Source organism: Brachyistius frenatus, unplaced genomic scaffold (genome assembly GCF_029030835.1).
Source record: "Brachyistius frenatus isolate BFR_SWC_R1_liver_20210118 unplaced genomic scaffold, ASM2903083v1 Contig_47, whole genome shotgun sequence".
NCBI lineage: Eukaryota > Metazoa > Chordata > Actinopteri > Embiotocidae > Brachyistius > Brachyistius frenatus.
The window spans coordinates 2408248-2435536 of NW_027210646.1; the positions used below are offsets into that span (position 1 = coordinate 2408248).

The 27289-nt window shown below is 44.8% G+C and overlaps 1 protein-coding gene across 1 annotated transcript in view; it reads right to left on the reverse strand.

Annotated features, from left to right (window-relative positions):
- The window catches only part of slco5a1 (solute carrier organic anion transporter family member 5A1), a 32664-nt gene extending 8215 nt beyond the window's left edge, over positions 1 to 24449 (reverse strand). Inside the window, exons 1-5 of the mRNA XM_069703684.1 lie at positions 24382 to 24449; positions 22371 to 23860; positions 6151 to 6283; positions 5827 to 6044; positions 652 to 816 (exon numbers count right to left, since the gene is read on the reverse strand). Coding sequence (XP_069559785.1) covers positions 652 to 816; positions 5827 to 6044; positions 6151 to 6283; positions 22371 to 23331 — 1477 coding nt within the window. The 5' untranslated portion in view covers positions 23332 to 23860; positions 24382 to 24449. The remainder of the gene's footprint in view (positions 1 to 651; positions 817 to 5826; positions 6045 to 6150; positions 6284 to 22370; positions 23861 to 24381) is intronic.
- Positions 24450 to 27289: the final 2840 nt, after the last annotated feature.

Below are 27289 nucleotides of genomic sequence, written 5' to 3' on the forward strand. Positions count from 1 at the left end.
TGATGAATGCGTCTCCTGCAGTTAACAGACTCGTGTGTTAGCGTCAGGGGATGTAATGGAAGTTTATCACTGAATGAAATGCAGCAGGACCCCATGACTCACAGCGCTGCCCCTCTGAGTGGGAATCACTGGGTGTACGAGGGGAGGTGAGCAAATGTGAGCTTAAACCGGTACAGACCTATTATGGACGTCCTCCGTCTTGCCCAGATGAAATATCTTTGGGTTTTTTTGACCAGCTGGTCAAGACAGTGCAAGCAGTATGACATTGCACCTTTAGGAAATTTGTTGTACATATTCTGATATTTTACAAAAATAAAAGCAAAAAAATTAATAGAAACGCTGATGAAATTCCTCAGTTATTCACCTCTACTCTTTCTTTTACCGGCATAATCATGTTCCGCAGATAATCCCTCATCACTGGCTCCCACACATCCTTGATGGGGACCAACGGGAGACCGTGACTACACGGATCTGACTTTGCTGTACAGCTGTGATGATGTTTCATAGTTCACAGCTATGCAGGAGGGAAGCATTTTAACACCTGACAAATGAAACGGCCAACATGATGCAGCGCCATAAAAATTTTTTTAAAAAATAAAGTAAGAGTGAAGTGATATGAAAGAAGCATACTTCTTACAAGAGGATACTCACCTGTGTATATGCTGGCGTTGGAGGCGGGGATACCAAACTGTGACTCAATAAATTTAGGGATGAAGGTGATGAAGGCGGTGACGATGGCGCACTCTGCTGTGTAGGACAGGCTGACGAACAGGAAAGTCATGTTGCTGAGGATCCTCAGCGCTGCCTTCGGGAGGTCTGAGAGACACGAGACAAGACGGAGCACCTCGTTACTGTCGTGCTGTAATTAACACGTTATAAATGTCTTGATTCGGCTCTCGCTCACTCCCAGACAACCCATGGAACGATCAGAGGAAGAATCATTACTGGAAAGTTATAATTAAGAAAAGACAAAAAAAAAAAAAGAAGCTGCATTGCAACCAAAACAAACCTTGTTGACACATAAATAACCAACGTCTCCAAAAAAAAAAAAAAAATTGCTATTAAAGACTTGGAAAGCTAGCGGAAAGTTTGCTATAGGATGCAAACATGCGGACCGTGTGTATGTGTGCTGCACGTGCAAAACAAACCAAGCTCTACAAATCGAGCCTGAACGCCGTCATCCTTGGTTTATCATAACAAGGGCAAACATGCCCTTTATGTCTGCTTGAGGGCAGCGTCCATTTGATTTGGTCACCATCATGCAGAAAGCCCTCCCGTTCTGTCACTCAAAAGTCATGTGGTAAGTATGTTGCTGTTACTGGGCAGCAGTAAACTGCTTCAGCTTCAGCTGCACTGCAGTATGTTGTTGCACTGAATGGGAAAAGGCCACTAACAACAATGCAAGCAAATGCTTTTACTGACCCCCTTCCCCCCCCGAGATTAGAAGTCTTCAAACAGGAGCTAATAGGGATTCAGTTTTACTCACAGCCATGTGGGTAAATGCCTGCTGTCATGGCAACTCAAACGTGAGCCTCCCAGTTGAACTACTATCTCGCAAATCATATCCATCCCTTTGGCCATAAATCAACTTCACACTACGTCAGCTAATTGCACTGAAGTCCTTCCCAGGAAATTAAAAAGGCATTTTCCATTTTTACCAACAAGTCCATGAGCAAACTTGAGGACAAGTGTGTTATCATGTACAATCACAAATATGTCAAAAATGCATTTCTGCGTTTATCCTGCACAGGGGGATGTAAACAAGGGTCTGGCAAGGTTGTTGGTACTAACGCTGCTCTAACACTGGTTTAGGTGTGTTAGCTGCAGTCCCCTTAAACATTCTCTGTTTGGACTGGTCGAGGTGGTAATGTTAGAATCATCAAATCACAATCCTCCACACATTAAGTTTCATTCTGGCATCCTGTTTAAGGTACAAACATGTCAGAGCAGAAGAATGCTTCCCTGGTTTTGTTCGATCACATTGAGAATATTCTAATGGTCTTCTTGATATTTCATCAGTCAATTCCTCGTGTTTGAGAAGTTTGTCGTAAATGTCCTTGACAGAGGTACAAGGTCACTGGAGCATACAAACTCCCCGATCTCATTAACACGGAGGTGTAAGATTTCACGAGCAGCTTGGCACAATGAGGATCTCTGCCGTCCGCAGGGACCTCAGATTCAAGCTGCTGCTTTTCAAAACTACTGGTTTGTTCCTTTGCCCATCTTAACATGACCATAATGACAAGGACAAAAGAGTGTTAGAGTGGAAAAACCCATGAATTCTTTATTCTAATTTGTATTAATAGATTATAAGGCAAGAGCTCGACCAATTCAAATGTACAATTCACGGAAAGATTTTTTTTTTTCTATGTGAACAGAAAGGTAGCTGAAGAAAGCAAATCAAAGATTTTCTCTTATTTATTGTGCAGTCTAGAATCCAAAAGACCAGGAAAGGTCCCTCCATCAACAATAATGATCAGTAACTTAAAGGAGTGAGGTCACTTATGAGCACGCACAGCTGCTTTATTCAAATTAATTTGAACGTTGAGGATTGGAGACTGATTTCAGTCAGAGAAACTCTGTGTTGTCTATTCTTGACCTTAACTATCTGTGGGAGGAAAAATGATTGACGAAAGGCGTTAAAAAGAAGCTTTTATTAAAGCCTTTCAAGCTCAAGCATTATAATCCGAGTCTTATATTTTATCATGAAAATGTGTACTCTTTCCCCTCACTCTTTTTTTTTTTTTTTTCTGTCTCTACAATCTTGCTTCCTCATTTCCTCCGTATGTGTGGTCCGTTACAGACACGTTTGGGAACAGGAGTTAAAACCTTTAGCCAGGGACATCTGACCGAAAACACAACTGGCGCCTCCAGTTTGTGTGTGTGTGTGTGTGCGTGTGCGTGTCCAGGGGTCTCGCACCCCGGCTGAGGGCGAACATTCAGGCTTTACAGTCACAAGGTTATCATGAGGGGCTTCCGCTGGCTCGCGTGATTCATAAGCAAATGCCACAAAGCGAAGCAGCGTCAAAAGAATGTGAGGTGGATTATAATTGCCTTTTATCAGAGAGGTTATTAGGGAGCTGGCCAGCCAGAGTGGGTGACACGGTACCTTTGATTTGGGAATAGACATCTTAATATTAATTCAGCGGATCTTGTTGTGGTTGGGGAAATGTTAGCGGCATTTGTGAGTGTTATCCCAGATCAAAAGGTGGGAGTAGAGCAGTGACGCTAATTATTTCATTCCTGGGAGCCCGGCTGTAATCTTGTCTGGAGGGAGACAGATGGCAAAGTCCGGCCGGCATCTCCAGCAGCTGCTCTCTCCGACAGACGGACCACTGACTCGCAGTAGTTGCGACGTGTCCTTTTTTTTTTCCGTTCGAATGCACTTGATGGCTCGGTCAAACTGTTTCAGTCGTCAGGTTTTCAAAAAGATAAACCTTCTCTCTTAGCCGAGACGGGTCAGAATAGCATAGTATGTCTAACAGCTGGTCAAGTCAAGAAATGGACAGGTTACAGTGAAAGCTTGAATGCTGAACAATCAGACTGCGCATGACTCCAGGACAAAGGTCTCAGAGGACATACAGTATAATCATCGTGAGCCTTTTCTCAAGTTTATATGAATCTGTAATATTAGTCTAACCTGTAATATAAACATTGAAAATAAACAAACAAAAAAACACCTTTATTCAAATTAAGGAAAATAATCTGGGGTTTAGTTAATGTACTCATTTATATTTATCACATTCTTGATACAGAACTTTTGGCTGATGACTACAATAGCTGTACTTGACTGGTGCCGACATAAATTCATCACTTAACTTGGAAATAATATTTGACAGGGAAAAAATGACCAACTATTTAAAAAAATGACCAACTATTTAAAAAAAATTATCATTCAGTCATTTACCTTTAGACCCGAATAAACCTATTATCCCCGAATACTGATTCAAATATGGGTACAAAATTGGCACCAGCCAAAAGCTGGAAAAATATCTAAGTGGACAGAATAGTTCAGACACAAAATAATAATAATAATAACAACAATATGGAGTGGGTGGTTGATTTGAACATGTATCTGTCAATGGCTTGTCAATGTACACATTTTCAAAAGTTAATTTTCCACCCAGATTTCAAAACCTCAACTCAAAGTACCGATACCAAGTACCAACTGTGACCTCATTGCAGGAAACTTAACATGAGTGTTGTGGTTCTAAAAACGGAGTCGGCGGGCTTAATAACCGAGAAGATGCAACTGATTTTGGACATCAAATGACACAGAGGAACTGTACTTAATGTTGATTGATCAAATTATGACTGATTACTGATCCTCTTATAAAAGGTCATTATCAGAGCTAATACTGATCTACAAATCCGGCCGGCGCATGCCCAATTTAAAAAGGAACTTCTGTTTAACTTTTGATATTCATATCCCAAAATATTTAATAAGCTACTCCCATAATGTCGATCATGTTTAGCCACAACAGAAACTGAGGTCTGTATCAAAGGTTTCTTGAGCATGTTTAGCACCACGTATCAGGACCTTGTGAGTCACGAGTCAAAAAAAAAGTATTTGCACATATTCTGTGGGACTTGTTTTGTCCTGTATCTGCAATCCTCACAGGTAAATAATCACTTATTGAGCCGTGGTTATGATGCTGACGTCTCAGCAGTTGTTTATCCATACTTCTGGACATTTCAAGGGGAATTGCGTTTCACGCAGCAGTAAACCAAGGTCTGGAACATTACACAATCAAAAGTTGGTCCCTCTGACGTGCTTTGCTGAAAATATTCCGTGTTAGCATTTTTCAGGTTTCGCTCGTGATCCGAAGGGCGAAAAAAAAATGCTCCGCGAAAACAGCCACTTCACTGCAGCACATCTATCAAGAGAAAGTGCTGAATTTGTGCAACAGACAAGCGCACACACCTCAATAGAAGGACATGCACAGCACAAGAACACATCCCGGATCCAAATATTGAAGCGCCTGAGTCTGCGAAATTGACCGCAGTTTGCACAACAGCCCAAAACATCCCGCCGAGACGGATAAAAGCAGCAGGAGAGCTAGCAGTGGGCTGGGGAGGCAGTATGTGCCTCTACAAGACTAAATACTGTTTTGACTGCTCCAGCTGTGCACATAAGGATTCATTTATGAGTGTGCATCCATGCTAAATACATGCTCAAATTCACAAGAGGGATTTTGCGTGCAATAAAGTGAGAGAGCGAACATGCGTGCTGCTGTTTTACTCCGCTGCTCAGTCGGTCTTCTCCTGTGTGGGGAAATGGGATTGAGTTCCCCTGAGAGCTCATTTAAAAGAGAGAGAGAGAAACAAAGAGAGAGAGAGAGAAGGAGAGAGAAGCATCCGACAGAGCAAAAATGACACAAGAGGAAACCAGGAAACACTAGGGCAGGCCTCAGCGTAGCCACGGGGCTCTTCCAGGGAAAACCGGGAGATTCCTGTTGTAACTGGCTCAGAGAAAACACAGTCTTCCAGCAGACAAGAACAGTGTGTGACCTCTGGCCATGTTCACAACTCATTTACTAAAAAGTTAACAGAACCTGATGTCCTACTAAAACTGCCCATGTTTGCAATGCTTCGCCTGCTTCATTAGGCATCTGTGTAGACACACTCCTCCATCATCAATCAATAATATATTTAAAGCAGACCTCAATGAAGCTTGCACTATTGGATAAAATGATTAATCAAGGTCATTAATTGGATTACAGGCTGTTTGCACATCAACAGCTCACAGTTCCTTTGTGTGAAGTACAAGTCCCACCCAAAACTACAGGAGGTTGAATAGGGAGGCTGATTATATCCGTCTCTCACCTTTAATATCCTTTCCAAAGCCCATGGAGGAGGACACGTTTTTGCCTTTGCTACTGGACTTCTCCTTCATCACATCGTCATCGCTAGAGACGTCGCCTGGCGAACTCATCTTTTTCTTCTTCCTCTTTTTGTGGCGTGGAGGCAGCTTTTTGGGGAAGGCAAACATGGGGAAGATGACCAGAAGCATAGCGATGGCACACAGGAGAAAGCCACTCCACCTAAAAGGAGGAAACAAAACATGGGATGTCAAGGCAACTGAGAACAACACGGGGAATGCACATAAAGGAAACAGGTACAGGCATACAGACGCATGTGCATATTTACCAGTTGCCAACAAAGCGGGGGTCATTCTGGTCGATGTTGACGACAGTTTTGGGGTCGACGTAGAAGCCGATGAGTACACCTCCAAGCAGGTAGCCTGCTGCAGGTCCCAGGGCTCCCATCACATACATGATGGCTAGAAGAGACAGACAGAAGCACTCAGGACCCTCCCAACACATCACAGCTAACACTTTTCAAACTTTTTGTTTGATGTTCTCATAATTAAAACAGAATTAGACAGCGCTAGTTTCAAAGCCTAATCATTTTTTTCCCACTTTCCTCATTAATGCTCTTAATGACCCAATGTTTCCTGTGACTGCTTGAATCAGACCCAGGAGAGCTGTTCATTACCTCCGATTCCTTATCCACCATATTAAGAACACCTGCACTGAGATCACTGGAAACTCGCCATAACCCCCCCGAGGTCATTTCTCACAGCCTGTGAAGCGTCTGTAACAGCTGACCTGAAAGTTCCCGAGGTCTCACGTTGACCCGAGGGCGCCCCTGCAGCTCAGACACACCAGCAAACCTCTGCACGGGTGGAGGTGAAACATTAACCCTCCGGGGGTATCAGACCCCCACTGAGGTGAGCCAAATCCTCCATCTCTTTGCCGCAGGAAGTAGAAAACTCATTAAAGTTAGATAACCTTAGTTGGACAAGCGGAAAAACCTCCTGCTGACATCCAGCGGAGACGCAAATCAAAGCCATTTACTCGTCAAGAGTCAGGGGGCAAACTCTCTATAATTACACCTGGAACATCGCCGCTAGCAACGCGTATGTGTGTGTGAATGTGTGTGACTGATGGGATGGATTAGCACTTTATTATCGTTGTGCGTGTGTGTGCATATGCTTTAACATGTTTCTGTGAATGACAAAATACTAAGACTGCGCAGTTATATTTTCACTGGCGCACACGCACACAAAGTTGTGTAGGGTTGACATATTTCGAAGTCTATAAATCGCAATGGACAATGACAGCGGAGTTTGGGCTGGAAGGGCTGGAGGGGTATTCACGGTCCATCCTCTCCTGCTCACCCAGTCTTTCTTTGTTTTTCCTTTCCACAGATCCAGGATGTTCTTGTTCCTTGATTTGGTCTCGGTACTAAACATGCTTTGCATGGCGGCACTAAACCCCATTAGCAGTGTGTGCGCACATGTTTGAGTGTGCTGGTGTTTGTGCCAGAGTCTCGGTTTAGCAACAGAGGCAGCAGGTGTGCCGTGTGTCCGGACCAACACTCAAATGTCTAATCTCCCTCCGGAGACCAAAGGAACACATCATCTCGGGCAGATTACATAACACGCACGCACGCGTGCGCGCACGGCATGTTGATTATCCGAGTAAGGTTCAAACATTGTCCCAAAGCCCAAATCATTATCTGGACTTAATTAAATCCCTGAGAAAACTATTTCAAAGAAGAAAAAGAGAGGAAAGTGTTGCTTCAACAACAAATCCTCTCATCAGGTCACTTCCCTGGGTTACAAACACGGTTTAATACGGGTTTCTGATGTAAACTTGTGATGAAGAGAACATGCACAGTGTGCACATTTAAAAACGTGTATAAAACATGTATTAGCATGTGTAACCGTGTTACATGTGACTGCGAAAGTCTGTGACATTTCCATTCCAATAAATCTATACGAGCAGACGGCAATCACTTCTCTAAACACCTCCAGCAGGTGTCCATCTCTCTTTCCCTTCTCCTGCCTCTTTCTCTCTTTCCCTCGCATATCATAGTTCATCTTTTTTAACTCCTTTCACCGCCATTTCTCATATCCTGCTGCTTGGAGAGTCAATTCACTACAGCAGTCAAAACCGTTTACACAATGCAACAGGATATTACCACCGGAGACTATAAACAATCACATGTAGCTGGCAAGAAAACAAGAGGTCTTATCTTACCGTCTCCATCTTGAAATTAGAAATGTCTCACAAAACCCAAGCTAGTGAACCTCGCTTTGGTGGTATGTAGCAAAACAATTTGCATGGGCCGCAAAATTAAAGGCTGACTCTGACACCCACTAGAGCTTCAGTGTGTTGGTAGACATCCTTTTAGAGCTTGCGGTGGTTGCAGATTCAAATCTGCTGCTTCCTGCATTAAACCCAACAGGATTTCAACCCTGAATATAACTGAATGACGAGTTAAGATGGACTGTTTGGGAGTGCAACATAAAGAAAAGCCCGGACCCTTTTCTTTACCCCCCAAACACACCAGACTTCAAACACAATTTGGCCCGAGTCAGCTGCACCAGGTGCATCCAGCCTGCAAGACACAGGTTAACCACCAAGTATGGTCCTCTGGTTGCCCTCCAAACTCCGTCCTCCCATCTCTCAGGCGTCCGGGTCGGGATGGCCACATCTCATCACCTTTTGGTGATTGTGAAAGTCTGCCTCGCCACTCCATCCATCACTTTAACAGTGTTCTGCCCGATTGGAGGACAAAGGGGATGATGAACTGTGCCTCGCTCGTTGCCCTATCCTGCCCGTTTGGCACCGAGCCGGGGTGGTTTAGGATCAGCGGGCTGGGATGAAGGGGTCGGTGGGCCGTATCGGGCCTGAAGGGCGGCCGGGGTAGAGCAATCGGTTTGAGGGATATGCTGGCACAGCAGCATCGCTCCATCACACACACACACACACACCCTGCGGTGGCAGACGTCAAGAGGACTGCGGGGGGGAGGTGCATGCCAATGAAGAACATATGGCGGCCACAGGCTCACTCTACTCAATTACGCAATAGACCTTCAGCAGCAGCACGTGAAGGACAAAACCGTATAGACTTCATATGGCTTTCTACACGCGTGGAGGTAATGGATTAGGAGCTCTCCATAGCAGCTATTGGCTTTTCACTCTTACGTTATACAAGGTCGGCATCTAAATCATCCAAGTGGCCGATCAGTCAGGCTTTCAATATACTGAAGTCATTTTGCGCTGACTACTCTGTGCATTAGACACACATGAAAAGATACAAATTGGGGATGAAATCATGCCGCGTGCAACTTAACATGCGACAAGCAGAATCCAATATCGGCTACGAGATATCGATGAGGTTTGAGAAAATGCTTATTACACAGCCGAGAGGAAAAATAAATACATCCCAGCACTGAAAACAACTCAAGAAGCACAAATGTATCAATTTTCAGCTCCTTGACTGAAGCGTCAGACAAGATCAGCTCCTCCCTACATCTTAAAACACATACATGAATCCTTATGTGCACGCACACGTACACGTGGCAGGGAGGTGCATCACGGTTAAGTGTGAAGGAGGGACAAGGTTCGAGATTTTTACAGTGCACCATTGACCCCAATTTTTTGTTTCGGCTCCAATGTTTGTGATGGATGGACAAGAGCAGTGTCGGGCAGAGGAAGACGAGGTTTAATCCAGAAAGAGAAAGGCAATACAGCAAGGCACAGAAATATATAAAACTTGATAAAGTGACAGAAAAGTGGCAGTGAAACAAAGCAGAGAGAAAGGAAAACAGATGAGGAATGGAGAAACAGAATAATATGAGACCGAGAGCCTGAATGAGGAGTGAACATAAAGAAAACAGGGGGAGGGTGGGGGAGAGGCGCTGGGCTGCAGTCTGTGGTGACTGATCCTGCTGTGTAACAGTGATAAAGCTTGCTCAGCAACATCCCTCTTACATCTAACCTTCAGGGACCAATGCTGCTCTGTTGTCTCCACTCCGCCTCCTCCACACTCTAAGAGTTCTGCTCCTCCTGACTCTTTGTATTCATGAGCGGCACTGACTCATTGAGAGGAATGAATGAGGGTGAAACACAAAAAGGAGAACGAATTGAAAGAATTGGGGAACTTATTTTCACTGCAGAGGATCTGTATTGTATCTTCAGGTGTTATTTTGTCAGGCCTTTGTAGTTATCAAGGCACCAAGCTGCTTCCATCGCCGCCTTGACTGTGAATGGAATTTCAGGCATAACAATAAAATGGTGTCTGCGAGGTCTCCCCATCCCCCCGCCCCCAATCCTTCCTGACCTCCTGTTCTCCTCACTCCTCACCCGTGAGACTCAGCCAGAGCGGCGTGGAATGAAGGAAGAGAACGCGCAGCGACCAGACCTGATGAGAAAGCACATTACACCTAATGAAGCAGCTCCCCGGTGGCCAAACTAATTACCACAGATTAATGATTTGATTTAATTACGTGGACAAAATGAAAGGACAGGTCTCGCCTTGTCAGAAGATAGCGAGGTTAAAAGGTTAAGGCTGCAATTCACACAACAGAAGAAGCCTCAGTGTCACACTGCCCTTTTATCACATCTGCATCTCCACACATGCTGAAACCAAGCTGAGCTCAATGTGTGTGTGTGTGTGTGTGTGTGTGTGTGTGTGTGTCATCATTTGTTTTGAAACACGTTTCCCTCCTGCCACTGACCTCCAATATGAGCTGCAGCCGTACGAGCCCAGCTCCGTAATCCTTCTCCGCTCTTTGGCTGCAAACTTCGTTTTGATGAATTGTGTAGCGCTCCGCCTGGCTATTAGCCTACAAAGCTCAGTCAGCCTCTAAACGAGCCTGGGAACGGATAGCAGGCAACCGCACACTGACCTCGGATTTGTATTCAATGCATTAGGTACGTGGGCGCTGTCTAATCTCTGGAAAAGATGCAATCATAGTGTCTTCTACGCATTATTCAAGAGCTGTGTTCAACTTGATATATGTAGCATGAACTGTTCAGTCTGCTCTGGGATAATAGTCGATTTTCACACCAGCTGTATGACCAGGTTATTCTGCTTCATTTAATAACAATAATGCCATGTGATGTGTCAGAATTCAGACTCGGCGGCTAAAGCTCTGTGGAAAGTGTAGCTCCAGGTGACAGCTACATGACAGATGATCTATGCGGCTGTCGCTGTTAGAAAGAGAGCGACAGGGAGGGACACCGCTCAATGTATTTCTGTTATGGGGGGAGGGTGGGGGGATCAGTTCAGTCACGTGACCTCGCCACCCCCCTGAGAGACAAGAGGAGGACAAAAAAGACAATGAAATAGGGGATGACGGCATTGTCATGACAACTTGCTGACATAGCAGTGTCTTCTTACAAGTCCCAACCTTAGTTTTACCCAAAGGGCATGCACGGGGACTGTGGCCTCACACGCTCACGCACACACACACGCTCACACACACACACGCGCACACACACACACACGCACACACACACACACACACACACACACACACACACACACACACACACACACACACACACACACACACACACACACACACACACACACACACACACACACAAAGTGTAAGGGCAGTGGGGGAAAACCGTATTAATATGCATGAGTTCTCCATACAATACGCATACACAACAAGAATGCAACACTGCAAATCAAAGGGCCTGTTTTCTCCCAAGTCCATTGATGACCTTCTTCATGATGCATCATCTTCGGAGTCCCAGAAAATAATCAAGTGCAAGATCTCATTCACAGCCTCAGGGGAGGCGTTTTCTTTGCAAGAATGCGCATGTTCTTGCATTAAGCATCAGGTAGATAATGGAAAAAAAGGTCTCCATGGCCACCTGCAAAAGCACTTCCTATAGAAGAAGAACAGTTACGTAGGTGAATAAGATGGAAGGCAAGAGGCAGGATGTGAGGAGGCATGAAGACAAACAAAAGAGTTGAAGTAGAGGGAAGCTGAAGGGGTGTGAAAGGAAAAAAACTGAAAACCGTTTCCATCAAGTCAAAAATTAAAATCAGCATGAATTCATCTGCACTTATTAATTCTTACTAAATCAGATAATAAGACAGAGAAATACACTCATAAACACATTGTAGTGTGTAGTTCGAGTGAGATATTGAAAAAACTTGTAGTATTGAAAGATAATCTAAAGTCTGACAGTGATGCAAGCCAGACACAGTTATACAGATCTAATATGGTAGAAATAGGTCAAAAGGCCATTTTCTGCCATATGTTACACTGGCAGATATTGTTTCTCTGATAATAACATGAAGATTAAGCTTGGCAGCAACACGCCAATTGGTTTGGAGCTACCAGTCAGTTTGGGCACCCAAACAACGCTCAGCCTTATTTACACTGTACCACGCATTTAATCTGGGTATTTCAAGGACGGCATTCCATTTTAAAATGACCACAAATTCTGAAAAGATGAGAACCTAATCTATCAATGCATATATATATATATATTTATATATATATATACACACATATGTTCATATTCATTAACATTAAATAGCACTAACGGTCTGTGAACGCTCTACATTGTGAGGCTTTGCACAGGCAGAACAGTGGATGGTAAAAGGCTTAAAGATAAGCACAATTTTGAGAAGCAAGTACAAAAAGATGCAGGATGTGTTGAAGATTTGAATGGATTAAGTAAAGAATTTAGTGTGCAGTTGGCACAGAGGTGTACGGACCAGGAGCAAAGTCTTTATCAGGCAGAAAGGCCTCTTGAGAATCACAAGAACAGGAACATCAAAGCAGGTCTGACCTGGAAATCAACATTCAGGCCACCCATCAGGCCTTTGTACCGATTCACTATATAAGCCCCTTAAGTAAAGACATGACAAGTCACAAAGGGCTCGAAGAACTGGATCAACATCTGAGGTCGAGCCTTCCCCCATCCCACTCCCTCCGATGTCCTGCTTCTGTACTGCAAACTATGACCCAGTAACCTTTCGCCTCATCCGGATGGGGGTGATGCGGTGACGCGCGTGACTGACGGGGCACACGGTGAGGCACACGGTAAGGGCCACTGAAGACTCATTCATAAATCTTCTCGCCATGCTCCACTGGCGTATGTTGAACTCACTCAGAAATTACAATACCTGTAAATAATTATGTCTTATACCAAAACTCATCAGTGCATGACAGTAATGCCCAAATCTTCAGGAAAAAAAAAAATCCAAACAGCACGCTGTAATTAATTTTTCATGCAAGCTGCTATACTTTCCATGCAGGGGTTCCCCAAGCTCACTTTGCTAAATCAAATATTTAGAAAAGGAGTGAAAAAAGAACAAAGGGGGTTTTCTTCTATTTTTAGCTGCTCCCCAGCTGCAGAGAGAGAGAGCCTAAGGTACAGCAGTTAGCCAGCCAGTGAGCCACTCACTGGCTATCAACACACCATCCCTTATTTATGGTTATGCCGGTGTGCCGGAAAAGCAGCACATCATAGAGATGTGCATGAAGTGTATGTATAACTGTGTTGACCAGAGTTTCAGCTAGTCAACAAAATAAAAGTTCTTGCAGCTGGCAAGTGCTTTCCCGAGGGACCCGATCCACCCACAGCTTCACTTTTGTGCGAGTCAGTGGGATCACAGACCCGAACTCTGACACCCGTTGACCATTTTACTGCTGATTCCATTGCCGGCCTAAGACTTCTAGACTTGCACCGACAGCAAAAGACCGCAAATCTGCTGTTGCCGATTTACCAGAATCCACTTACAGGGCTGAAGGAGGGCAACGCTGAATGCAAAGAAAGGAAACGTCTCAAAATCAACTGGGAATGTGGTGATGGAAGGAGAACCCGCCGTTAATGCACATCGGGTCAAACCTCAGCTGCCCACTCTTCCCTGCTGCATTAAAACTGGTCCTCTAAATCAATCACTGTCAGACAGTCAAACACAATCTGGGACGCAAGATTTGAAGTCTAAGTTTAAGGAAACACTTTCGGGATCAAATCTGATTAAGTAGGAGTTCCTTCTTAGAAGCATTTATGATTTATCTCGTGTTAATGTTCTTATTTGATGACTAGTGTGTGTTTCATTCAATTTTCTTTGATTGCATTGGGTTACTTGGATTCTGTCATAATTGCTTGCAAGTGTAGTATTTTATTGTGACAGCTGCCTACTGACTTTTTAGTATAAAAAAATAAGTATTTTTGTGAGTCAGGTGACAACTAGAAATCTGTTTTCACTCTCTTCCTCACACTCCTTGTGACTAGCCAATCAAACCCACACACTTCTCTTTAAATGCCTCAGTGATGGGATGTCATTTAAAGAAACAGACTTAAGGGAAATGTGTTTATTCCTTTGTGCCTTCCACATTACTTCATTTTCTAATGTCTCTCTGAAGTCTTTCACATGCAGTAACACTGAGTAAATCCTCTTACTTAATTGTCTAATCCATCATCTTTTGTGGATGTTTCTCTTATTCCATCTTTAACTCCCTTTACTTTGAGAACATTCGAACAAATACGCAATTTGTCCACTGTTGAGTGTTTTATTTTTTTTTCAATCTCTCTCTGCCTGAGCTGTTAAATCAACACATTTCTATTTTAGGTTCGGATTAGTAATCAGATTTGTGAGCTTAACGGTACAAATAAAGTTCATAAAAAGGTCTTTCTGGGTGAAAATTGACCATGCTGTGACTTTACAGTTTTGTTCAACAGTGTGAATCATTGCAGAGAAAAACCTCCGTCTATCATCCCGGAAATTTAAGGAGACCTTTACATTACCGCCTTTCATTCCCTGCTGCTAAAAGACAGACACTTTGTGGAAGTGTTCCCAAATCTAGAATCAAAAACAACAAGTCCACTGTGTGTCTGTGCATAGATAATGTTCCAGCATTTGAGAGGGTGGCAGATAATCTCTCGGCTGATGAGTGGCCATGAATGAGGCATCTGGGCTGGGGGTAGAACCACATTATACTTGGTGCGCTGTGCATGTGAATTCATTAGAGCAGTGAGTACGGGGCTTAGGTTTTAGTTTGCCACCAGCTTGCACCTGCAGCTTTTCAGCCTCCCTCAAAGACAGGCATGGCACAGCAATCTGGCCCATGATGCCAAGGCCGTGCTCCTCAATCTTCAGCCTGTGCCAACAATTTGGGCTCCTTAGTGGATACTCCACTATTACTACCACAAATACTACAGCCCCCCCTCCTCAAAAGGAAAACATACCAGAAAGAAAGCTGATTTCAAAACTAAAGCGCTCATTAAAATACATTTTCTTCACACAATAAAACACGGTTTGTGATAGTCTACAGTTGCTCCCGTCTTGTCTTCAAGGCACCATAACAGTACAACTCAGATTACCCAGGGATTCAAGGCATATTCTAAATCATATTTACTGCTGCTCTTCACGCCTGCATGTGTGTTATGCAAATGTGTGTCTTGTGTAAACTCCTCTTCCTTGGCAGCAAGGAGAGAATCGGATTTACTGTTACCTTAAGGAAAAGGGAAACATAAATATCCTTTGTGATCTTAACCATGAAAACTGTAATGACTGTTTATGTGAATATAATTACTCTCCCAAAACACAACAGAAGAAGGAGCGGCTCCATGGGACAGCCATGCTTTCTTTCAAAAATAAATGGTGGTAACGCAGGCAAGGCGATGACTCGGTACGCTGCTCTGCAGCACAGGTGCCTCCTGCATATTGTGACGGGAGCGCATGAAGCCACACTTCACATTCTGCCGTGTCTACACACAGACACAGATGGTTCAACATCACTGCCTGCTTGCAGGAAAACCAAGTGTATGGTCTGAAGCACAAAACGCTGCCTCCTGCAAACACTTACACTCACTGTCAACAACCCCCACCAAAGCCTCAAAACTAACTCACCCACAACTGCAGGTGTATGCACCACCGCATACATGCAACCCCCTCCCCAGGCAAGCAACCTGCCAGCTCTCACCAGCTGCTCTCTCTCTCTCCATTCACAACCCCAGCCTCCTTATTACCAACAACTGGGACCCCCAACATGTAAAAAAAAAAAAAAAAAAAAACACGCAGCAAACCGGGACTAAAGCCTGAAAAATGAGCATGACTGCAGTAGGCTTTGGGCAAATACTCGTACTTAAAGTATCAGTACCAAGCACGGGAATCCTACATTTATGCACCCCTTCTCTAACGTCCCACAATGATCAAACTCAGTTGTTAATGTCTGCGGACGACTCTTGTCAAAACACTGTCTCCTCAATGAGCTGTATCGCAGTAACACGTTAGCCCACTGGCCTGCGTTACGTAACGTACAAACCAGATAGTTGCAACGTTTAGCGGCAAAATGGACCCCGGCAGAGCTGCTGCTGCAGATGAACGAGCGGAGCCGAATTCGTCCCCGTCTGCACGCCTGCCGGGCTACATTTTGGACTGCGATGCATTATTCCTCAGTAATGCTGGACATTACACGTGTGAGTTTGTGCTCGCGAGTGTTATGTGCAGAAGCGACCCTGCAGGGCGAGGTCAAAAAAAATGTTTGGAGTCATCCATCTCCCTCGGAGTGGGCTCCTGTCCCTCCGGGAAGCTCAACACAGATGGGAGTGCTACATGTCAGCACAGCAGGAGAACAGATGAGGGTCAAAGTGGACAAACATGTAGTTCATTCAAAAAGTAAACCTAAAAAGGACACGCAAAGTGTACAAATGCCATAATTAAAACGTAATATAAGAGAAAACCTTTCATTTTCTCAGGAATGCGGTACTAGCACATATGAAGAAGAGTATTTGTATATAGTATCCTCATATGTTTTAAGGATAGTACCATTGTTTTCTTAAATACCACAACTTTTCACATGTTCTTGCACTGATGTGAACGCCAGTGACACTTCTCGCTCCAGCAACCCTCCCGCGTTCACACTCCATCTGAGCAGCACAGAGGTCAAGGAGAACAATAGCCGCTCTACTGCTCACAGGGCAAAACACTGGAAAGGAGAACGAGTTTTGTTTCCCATCTCTGTAGCCAAACAACACGCTAAAGGCTGACCGAGGAGAGAAGATGAGACGTACGAAGGGAACGTAATTCAGCTGGACGTGGATGTACAGGCCGTCTCGGTTCAGTCTGTCCGACTGCGTGATGCCGTGAGAGTTGACGCACTTCCGACACGTCGAATCTCGAAGCAGCTCAGGCCGAGTATCGGTCTCGGTGAGAATGCGGCACGTGACGGCAACAGTACCCTCTGTTCTGATAAGACATCGCAGGACACGCCGCACCCCTGGCAACAGATAAACATCTGGTAATTATGGACAACAATTCATTTCCTGACTGGACACAACAGGCAGAGGAAAGGCATGTTTCTCCTCACAACGCTGATTAGCTTAATCAGAGCATACACACACAGAGATGCTGCAGGATCTGAAGTGGTTCCAGCGGGCAGAGAAGAAAAACATAAAAGGAAATCTTCAGAAAAGTTGCCACTTATTGTTTTTGTTATTAGCACAAGCTATAAAACACTTTGAGAGAAGAACGAGATCTGATGACCGAGTGGAGATATTAGCAATATCAAAGCTATCCATCTTTATAGAAAGGACAAAGAGAGAGAAACAATATAATGCTATTACAAGATGTTACGATTAAGACTTGTCATTAGACATGAATTTGATTAATTTGCAAATGATGCACTTTAATGTGTCCACAGTGGCAGATGCTGTTCAGAGAATGAGCCAGAGTTTTGCAGTTACTATATTATATCTATAATAACATATAAACCACCCAATCACTATATTAAACAGTCTGAAAAGCCTGTTGTTGTTTTCTTTTTTAAGATGTAAATGTCCCACCGTGTATGACAAAGAGCAGCCCTTTACCATGTTTCTGTACAATGACATGACATGGCTATTTTGTGACAGGTTTTAAGAGTCAGGGATCAATGAGGATTTGGTGGAACAACATGGACCAAAGAGCCAGCAAGAACAAAGAAAAAAAAAAAAAAAAATTCTTTCCTGCGTAGCTGAAAACAAAAAGGTTTCTTATCATCTCTGCTATCAAAAATTCCTCTTGTGGCATTTCCCCAGGAACCTTCTCACATTGTCATAACAGCCGCAACACTGAAAAATAGCCACCAGTCATCAGCCAATGAGGTTGAGCGATAACAACACGCATACAGTTGTCATGCCTCTGGAAACAAAAAGACTCCCACACTTATCTGAACCTCCTCTCCCTTATTGGATCCCGTCTACGCTACAGGATCAGCCGCGTAGGGGTCAGCGGTTCACAGCAGGGTCATAGTGGGACAGTAGTCAGAGCTGGCAGCCCGCAAGTCTGGAGCTAAAAAGGTCGCCTGCTGCCGAGTAACCCTGAGGGCCGGCGTGGTCGACCGCACCGGGTGTAACGAAAGCGGGCAGCGATATTTAAACCCTCCACGGGAATGAGCCCAAGGGACGGTGATGAAACAGGACCGGTGTGCTTTTTATAAGTGTGCCAGCTTCTGACAGAGCTCCGTGTACCCTAAACCAATCCTGAAATGTGATCCGTCAGCCCGGAGGTGCAAACAGCAGCGAGGAGGAGGCGGCAGGTTCCTCGGGGGACTCGTGCGTTCGCTTCAGCGTGTGCACAATCTGCATTTGCTTTGGCTGCTGCTCAGCAGAACAGGACACACAATTTAAATGAGATTGTGTGAGCACGGGAAAAAAAAAAAGAAAAAAAAAAAAAGGACGCGCCAGGGCACTGACCGATAATCCCGAATCACAAAAAAAATATATAAAAACAGCGAGATTTCACTTTAAACTAACTATTCATTCCTATCCCCCCCCCCCTCTCTAATCTGCAGGGAACCCACATTACACACACTTCAGGGGAGACACTGAGAGCAACTGTTCTTTCTAAATTTGCCACCAGAAAACCCACCCCTCGCGCCCATGTCAGCATGTGAGAGTGTGTCTGTGTGTCAGAGAGCAGACTAGGCTGCAGTTCAAGTCGTCGCTTCATGAACTGGGCGCCACCGCTTTTCCTGCTTCTCAGTTTTCTAGTCTCACTGTGTTAAGCAGAGCTTGCATCGCACACCGTTGGCTTTTTCGGGAGTGTCAAATAAAACGCCAATAAAACACGCACATACACAAAAGACGGTTAGTTTCCCCGAGTCTTCTGCGCTGAAAATGCAGAGGCAGTGGGAACGATGGCTGGGAGGAATCTATTAACCTTATCCTGCATATAGAGCGGGGAGCCGCTTGCACCTTTTGCATGCAAAGAGACTGCCAAGTCTAGACAGCGAAATGTGATAAAAGCAACAGCTGTAAATAAGCAAACAATTTCAGGTGTATTTTTTTTTACAGCAAGCCGACTTCATACACCTCCTCTTGAAGGTAATGTGCACACGTAAGCGAGCACTCTAATCAGACCTAATCTCTCAAGTCATCCCACATCGATAACAGCTTCTTGGCATCACTGGCTTGTAAATCAAGAAGAGGCCATCGGTGGACGAGGACGACACCGCTCCTCATAACCCGGAGGTCACAGCCGCTGTCCAAAGGGTCGGGAGCGGAGCAACAAATTCAGGGACAAGAAACGCGCTTATTGATCAATCTGCTCTGTAGGTCATTGTGTTGCCAGGTCAGATGGAGATGAGACGACATCGTCAAGAGACCAAAGGTGTTTTTCGAATACGTTCGTTTCCAATTCATCCTCTTCTACGAATTGCTATTCAGCTGCACAACACAAGACTTCATCTAATGCAACGAGCAACCTTCACACAAAATGAAGTGCCTTCTCGGAGAGCGGCACGGACAAACATTCACCATAGTAACGCCAAGAATGGGATGTTGTAAATCTGTCAGAGCGGAGGGAGAGAAAAGACGAAGGACAGGGGTGGAAATGTGCACATGGTGGAAACTTGAAGATTTAAGTCGCCAGTTCTTATTTTCATATCATTGGAGGTGAACAGCTAAATCTCCCCCCCCCCCCCCCCCAAAAAAAAGGAAGATCCAGAAGTGAACTGTACATCGATTTCAGTTTTCCCCCCAGAGCAGAGCAGATAAAGTGTCCGTTACATTACCATAGTGATACCCAGAGCTGGGAAATGGGGTGACAGGTCAGAGGGAAAGCCCTACTGCCTATGCATGCAGGCAACAAAGATAACATCCTAACAAAGAAGCCACACACTCTCTCTCTTGCTCGCTTTCTCTCTCTCCAAGGACACCAGAAGTACCTCTCCATGTAAACCGCATTGTCCTATAAAAGAGAGAGCTGCTCCTCCCCTCTGAGCCCGTTCAAATTGAGATGGGGTTTACGTTAATGGGTTTGGGGAGGACAAAAAGCACTGCGAGGTAGGTTTGAGGAAAACCTCCAGATATGGGTAGCCTATTTCCTGACTAAATTAATTTGGGGGAAATATGGAAACAGGTGTGAGGATTTCTGGCTGTACAGATACAATACTGTAGTACAATCTCTCATTTTTCCACTTTTTTTTTTTTTTTTCCATACAAACATAAAAGCAACATGACAAGCCGGAGCACTGTTTGGATTTAGAAACAAAGTGACTTAAACCACAGGGATAAGCCAACTGAAGCCTAGTTACCATGGTTATTCGAGTATCTGAAATCCAAATCAAGGACAGGCATTCCCTCTTATCGGCTCCCTCTGACATGTCACAACATGTCTCTGTTTTTCACAAACAATGCTCTGCTGGAACGAAACAGATTATCCGTCTGTGACTCCCGTGTAAACAGCCATCAAGGTCATCGGAGCGAGTGCCGCTTTAGGTTTTGAATCTGTGCGAGGGAGATTGTCTCTACAGCGAGCCCCGACGCTTTCAGAGCACCTCGCCAAGGTGAGGGCAGCGCGAGTCGATGCCCGGGGTTGTTTTCTCCTCTTTTTCTGCGGCCGGTTCGATAGCCGGTGCTGCATCGGCTCCATGTGACGCAGGGATGTGATCAATACTGGGTCTCCAGGGCAGCAGAGCAGGCAGGGAGAGGACTCGACAGCGAATTCGCTTCATGGGCTGCGTAATGTTGCGATGAGGGGCCGCTGTCGGCGCTGTGGGCTGATGTTGTGCAACCACTTCGGTGTTACTTTCTCCCCGGCAGAGTTCATGCAAACACACACACAAACTTAGACGACTGACAGACAGCTCGGTCATGCACATGCAAATAACACAATCGGTCAACTAACTGTGAGTTTTGATAAGAGAAATTGTTTTTAAGTCAAGCAAAAATGCCAAACACTTTTAAATGTGAGTGTGATGTCACTTCAAATTCAATATTTTGAGGGTTTTTTTTGAATACTTAGACAAAAGAAGCGATCTGATGACGCCACCTTGTTCTCTTAAACTGGCATTTTGTGATATAAATAATCAAAATCATAACTAGAAATTTTTTTTTTTTTAAAGGCTTAACTGAAAGAAGTTGGAGCCCTACACACAAAGATCAGTGGGACAGTCACCATCTGTGGGAGGTACTGCACCAGACTGAGGGGTGCCCCACATCCCAATAATCCAACAACAACAACAACAACAACACGCATACAGACAGAGGGATTGCATCCGCAATTACGGTGCAGTCCATAACCTATGTAGAGTATGTGGTGTGCATGTAGAGCCCATCAATCTGAGCAAACCCATTAAGGCCAGTAAATGCCGGGTGTCTCTGATAAATGAAAGGATACCCGTGTAGAAATGCCAGAGTGATTTAAGGAGGAATACAACAAACAATAGAGAAAACAATCTGCAGACACTTTAACAGAACCTCGTCTCTTCTGGCCGAACACAGGAGCATGTTCCCGTACTGCCTGCCAGGCTTCTGTGTACACACACAAACCTAACGACGCTGCAGCATGACACACACACACACACACACACACACACACACACACACACACACACACACACACACACACACACACACACACACACACACACACACACACACACACACACACACACACAGTTCTGTCCCATTAATCATAAGCAACCTAGTTCTGCTTCTTGCTACACACTTGTGTGCCTCTGGCCCTGGGTTGACTTTGCAGTCCTTGTATTTACCTCAGTGCGGTGCAGAGGTTGAATGCCGGGGAGATGTTACCAGAAGGACAGAGGATGAACTCTTTGGATACATACATGCATGCGTGCATGTTCATTCTCTCCTGGTAAACATCAGCGAGACACCCAAACAGTTAAAAGCTGTCTTCTAAACTTGAACAAAAAAAACAAAAAAGAAACAAAAAAAGAGTCAATCGGTTTATAATGGAAATAAAATGAGCTCGGACAACTGACACTAACCGTGGGACCCCCAAAGCTCTGCATACTTCCAGTCTCACACCAGAGCGCCACGGTTTGTACTGCAGAGCAAGACAAGTGAAATTGCTCGAGGCTAAAAAGATGCCTGTATTAAAATAAATGTAACCGGTCTGGGCTGTTTAAAACCACCTAATTGCTTTCGTGTTCTCACATAATCCCTTCACTTTTTCCGAATGTCAGGCATAACCAAGGAAAATGAAATGGATCACTGAATGGAACTGAATCATCGTCCCTGACTACAGCGCTCGCATGTGGCATTAATCCAGCCTCCTGGTCAACTGATGGTACACTCCGGTTGGCTTACCCAGGTAGAGAGACGCATTTTCTTTCTTCACATTGTCGTCCAGGTAGGTGGGCCCCAGGGTGTAGATCGGCGTGGACCCCATGCCCACGAGGATCTGGGCGCAGATGAACAGGGCCACATACAGGCTGTGCTCGTTGCCCTCCTGATCGCGGGGGCACGACGCCACGTCGAGCAGTTCGCGCCCGCTGCTGTTGGCGCTCTGACAGAGGCCCCCGTGGCCCGCTGAGGAGTTCATCTCCTGGATCTGGTAAGGTGGCGAGATGAAGTGGGGCAGGGAAAACAACGCTGCCCCTACAGCGATCACAACACCACCTACAGCCAGCCATCGTGGCCGCTGACCTCTGCCGCCAAAGTAGGAGATAAAGACGACCACCAGCAGGCTGCCGATGTCGAAGCAGCTGACCAGCAGGCCGGACTCGGAGCTACGCAGACTGTAGCGCTTCTCGATGGTGGTGATGACGCTGCTCAGGTAGCCCGACACCATCAGAGACTGAATGAAGGTCAGGTAGCACATGCAGAACAAGAAGCAGCGGGAGTCGCTCAGGATGACCCGCACATACTTCCTGGCTGGGATGTGGATAAGGCGGGTGAGAGAGAAGCCAAGTTTTTTGCCTCCAGAGCCTGTGGACCTGTGGCCCTCCACCGGCAGAGAGCTGCTGAGCCCCACCATGCTGGACACAGAGGGGGAGAAGTCTGTCCTGGAGGAGGGCGACTCCGCCTGGCTGGAGTCTGGGGTCTTCGGCTGGAGCTCGCCGCTCTCATCCACAGCCACACAGGTGTGGGTCGTGGTGACCAGCCGGGGCTCGGCGGCCTTGCCGCCTGGCTGACAGGGTCCATTCAGGATGGGTAAACTTTTGGACTTGAAGCAGGTCTCCGGGTCCATGTACTGGTCCTGGAGCTCACGGATCTCCAGAGACTCAGACAGATCGCTCCCCGTTTCGTCATTGTCCGACGAAGTCATGGCGCAGCCGGACTTTCAGCTTCAGTCGTCTCCCGGCTGCACTGACAAGTCAGTCAGTTAATAGTGCCACATGAGGACACTGTGGAGCTGCTGGAGGGCTGGGTGCTGAAGAAAAGACCGCCCTGCCAGAAGGACTGAGGCAGACTGAACCCCTCTAGTTATGTGCATTTTTTTTTTTAATCTACATTTCTATTACCAGCAGCATTGCTCCTTCACACAAAGCCTCACTCACAGCAAACCATAAGGCCCCTGGTTACTGGTACTAGCTACTTAACACTTGTGATAGTGACTTGACTGAACATAGAAGAACATCACCTTCTTTAACTCGATACTATGGATTGATTTGTTTATAAAAAAAAAAAAATGTCCACATGATAAAAAAAAAAAAAATTAAAAAAAATGTCCAATAACAAAAAGGTGCTGTCTTTATACAGATCAGATGTTGCTCTTGATTGTATGGCTCTTTGTTAGATGGCAACCTTGCTTCAAAGCTCTTTCTGTGTCCTTTGTCCCATAGCTGTGCAGCATCCTAAAAAAAATAAATAAAAGACAAACATGGGAAACGGAAACATTAACAGATATCAACAATAGCTACTTCCAAAGTGGAAATATACACGTATAATAACCACAAAAGTTTAACCCATTTCACTTCTGTCAAGACAGTACTGGATTACACCGGCCGCTTCATATCGCTAAAACTATCAGACAAGACGAGGAAAATATCCCCAAAACAAAAACAACCGTCACTATCTTGACAAGAGCGTCGGTGTCAAAACTGTCGCTGCGGTTAGGAGAACTAAAAATCCAGCTCTCCTTTGTCAAAACGAGGAATATACCTGGAGAACAAAAGACCACGCTGCCCACAAACGTCTCAGTCATGACTTTGAAAAGAAATAACATCCGATTTCAACAAAGAAACATTGTCGAAATTAAGCTGCGAGGCAACGCGACCTCGACTAAAAACGAGGAGAAAGATTTTTTTTTTTTTTTTTTTTTTTTGTCACAAGTTGAAAGGAAAGGCTGGAGGTTGCGGAGGGCTGTGATACTCACACAGGACTGAGGGAGGTAGCCTGTTGTTCTCCTCGGAGCAGCCACACACTGAATGAAATCTGTTTGATGCGGATGGCTGCTGCTGCTGCCGCCGCCGCTGCTTGTGGCGGTGGCGGCGGAGCGTTTATGGACGGTCGGAAATTGTAAAATCTCAATTCAGAGCGCCAATAAAGTTGTAAAAACATTGGACGTATTTCTGATTTAATTCAGTCAGCACATGTAATCAGAAATTATTGGAAATGGGATGTATGAGAGGATTACACGGAGGTATTTGCTCGATAAATATACTCATAATTATCGGGCTATTATTTGGCCCCCAAAAAAGCGCTGTGCTTTTTTTTTTTTTTTTTTAAAGATCTAAAATATGAAAAGGAATCAACAAGAATCATCTACTTGTCTTTGTTGGTGCCATTTTGGCCATACATACGAAGATACATGAGCTAAGGAAAATCTTCTTTACAACTTTCAAAGTAGAGGTAAATCCCCAACGTGAGGAAGATTGAACGCATCAAATCGTGGGGGTAAATTGTTTTCCTCGCCAGCTAAACTGGGACTTGTAGTTTTTTTCTGTGAGTCTAACATCTCCGTTTAATTACACGGAGGACAGAGTCGATTAACAGCAAACACTTGGAGATATAAGCCGTACTGAAGAGTCCTTGAATGTATACTGCATCTGTGTTTTTTTTAGTCGCTTAACTTGGATTGCAATTAGCTCTGCGACTTCATGTACCAGCATGCCTATCGGCCCATATGGTGGCTTGTTTAGGGCACTACGTCATGCGGACAGCTGGAGCCCTTGCTGACATAATGATTGACTGGTCACAGGGTTTAGTAGATAATAGACTCTCTACCCGACAGTCTCCGTGACGCAATAAGATGTAATAGAGAGAGATGAGATGAAAGAGAGAGAGAGATCTATATATAAGAGTAATATTCATATTACACATGAGCAACCATACTAATGACAAATCAGCAAAGATTTGTATTTTGAGAACAACAATATAGATGATCAGGATTGTAGGCCACATATTGATACCTCATGTTCATTGTTATAAGATAAAAAAAAAAAAATTATATTATAAAATATAAATGAAAGATCTGTCATTTGTCTGGGAAAACGTCTGTGCTGAAAGAGACTAAGACATATCTTACCTTTTTTATAGCTTCCCGCTGCCTGTCAAAGGGATGGATGACTTTCCAGAAGGTCATTAATTAATTTCCTGGACTACAGGGCTAGATGATCAGTCCTTCTCCTCCTCTGTTTCGGCTGCTTTTTGGTTCCTCCTTAGGGAGACAGAGCTTAAATAAAGACTTGAGTGCCAAATCTTTGTTTCAGCCCCCCCCCCCCCCCCCGCCCGCCCATGACCGGTGTACAAGAAAACATTTTTGTGATGTCTTCTAAATATTAAAAACACCTTATTTGTACCAAAAGTGACACAAAACCTCAGTGTTTTCTCCACAGTGACATGTCTCCTTGAGATTGACTGAGGAGTATCATGGACATTCAGAAGTGTCCTTCACCTCAAGGGGTTTTCATCAATGGCTATCAGCACCGAGGTAGCTAATCAATACCACAAACCACCATAGATACATGAATATCAAGGGGTGTGTTTTAATGTACACACAAAGAGTCATAATAATGTGGAATAGCACCAAAAGGGTCAACTCACTCAATACTACTACCTGTCTTCACTTCCCAAATGCTTCATTAATTCACAAAATGCAGATGCAGATGCTTTGCTCATACATCAAAGTAAGACACTACCTATAAAGCCTTAGCAATAAGATGAGAGTGTGGGGGGGGGGGGGGGGGGGGGGGGGGGGGGGGGGGGGGGGGGGGGGGGGGGGGGGGGGGGGGGGGGGGGGGGGGGGGGGGGGGGGGGGGGGGGGGGGGGGGGGGGGGGGGGGGGGGCAGTATCTAATTGGGGTTATTAAGTGGGCATCTCCCTTCCCCGGTGTTTCATCGAGTTTGATCAACGACACCTCAGGAAGGCTCAACAGCAGCCCTGGTGTCCTACAACTACTCCCCTCAAACCTCTCACACGCCACCCCTGCTCTAACTGTTTTACATCTATACTGGTATGACTTGTGCCTCCATACTTTGGCAACGTTAGCCTTGCTTAAAGCCACAAGTTTATACCTGCTACACATGACCACCACTATTATTCTTCTTGTCAAATCCAGAGACTACCCTGCTGGTATGACTTGTGCCTGAGGAATTATCATGATATCATGATAGTAAGGTAAGAATATATTTCTGATATCACACTCTAATCCAGTTTGTACACTTTGTTATAGTTGATAGAAATTCCTGATCCCGGGTCTCTCAGTTTAAGGATTGTCTTCACAACTGTCTGCCAACCTTTGGTGTTTGTTATTATTATGTATAAAATGTACAGTTAGTTTAAATATGTCATTTTTGTGTAATACACACTAATGTGATTTTGAAAAGTTAAATTATTTTATTGTACCATCCGACTTTTGTGACAATAATTACATGCATGGATTTGTAAATGTGTCGTTCATCTAGCAAAGGCAAGGAGATTCAATCCAACAAATTATCTCTAATTTGTAAACAAATGGAAGGACCTGTAATAGTTTAACAAGAATCAAAATATTCCACATAAAGAGGCTATTCATGGTGTCCAGAATTTTTTTTCTGAGAGTCTAATACCCTTGATTCTGTGAGAATAATAAAGTTATACTGTCAGCCGAGGGACATTCAGTTAGCCGAGGGACATTTAGTTAGCCAATGAGCTTTCTTCACAACCACAGAGAATGCATGGAGACACAGGAACAGCCTTTTCCCAAGGTTAATATGTTCATGTCTTCCCAGAAATAGTTTTAATAGAGTTCAATGCTGCTTAAGACGAATCTTTCTGAAATGTCAGCACAAGAACAAAACAGG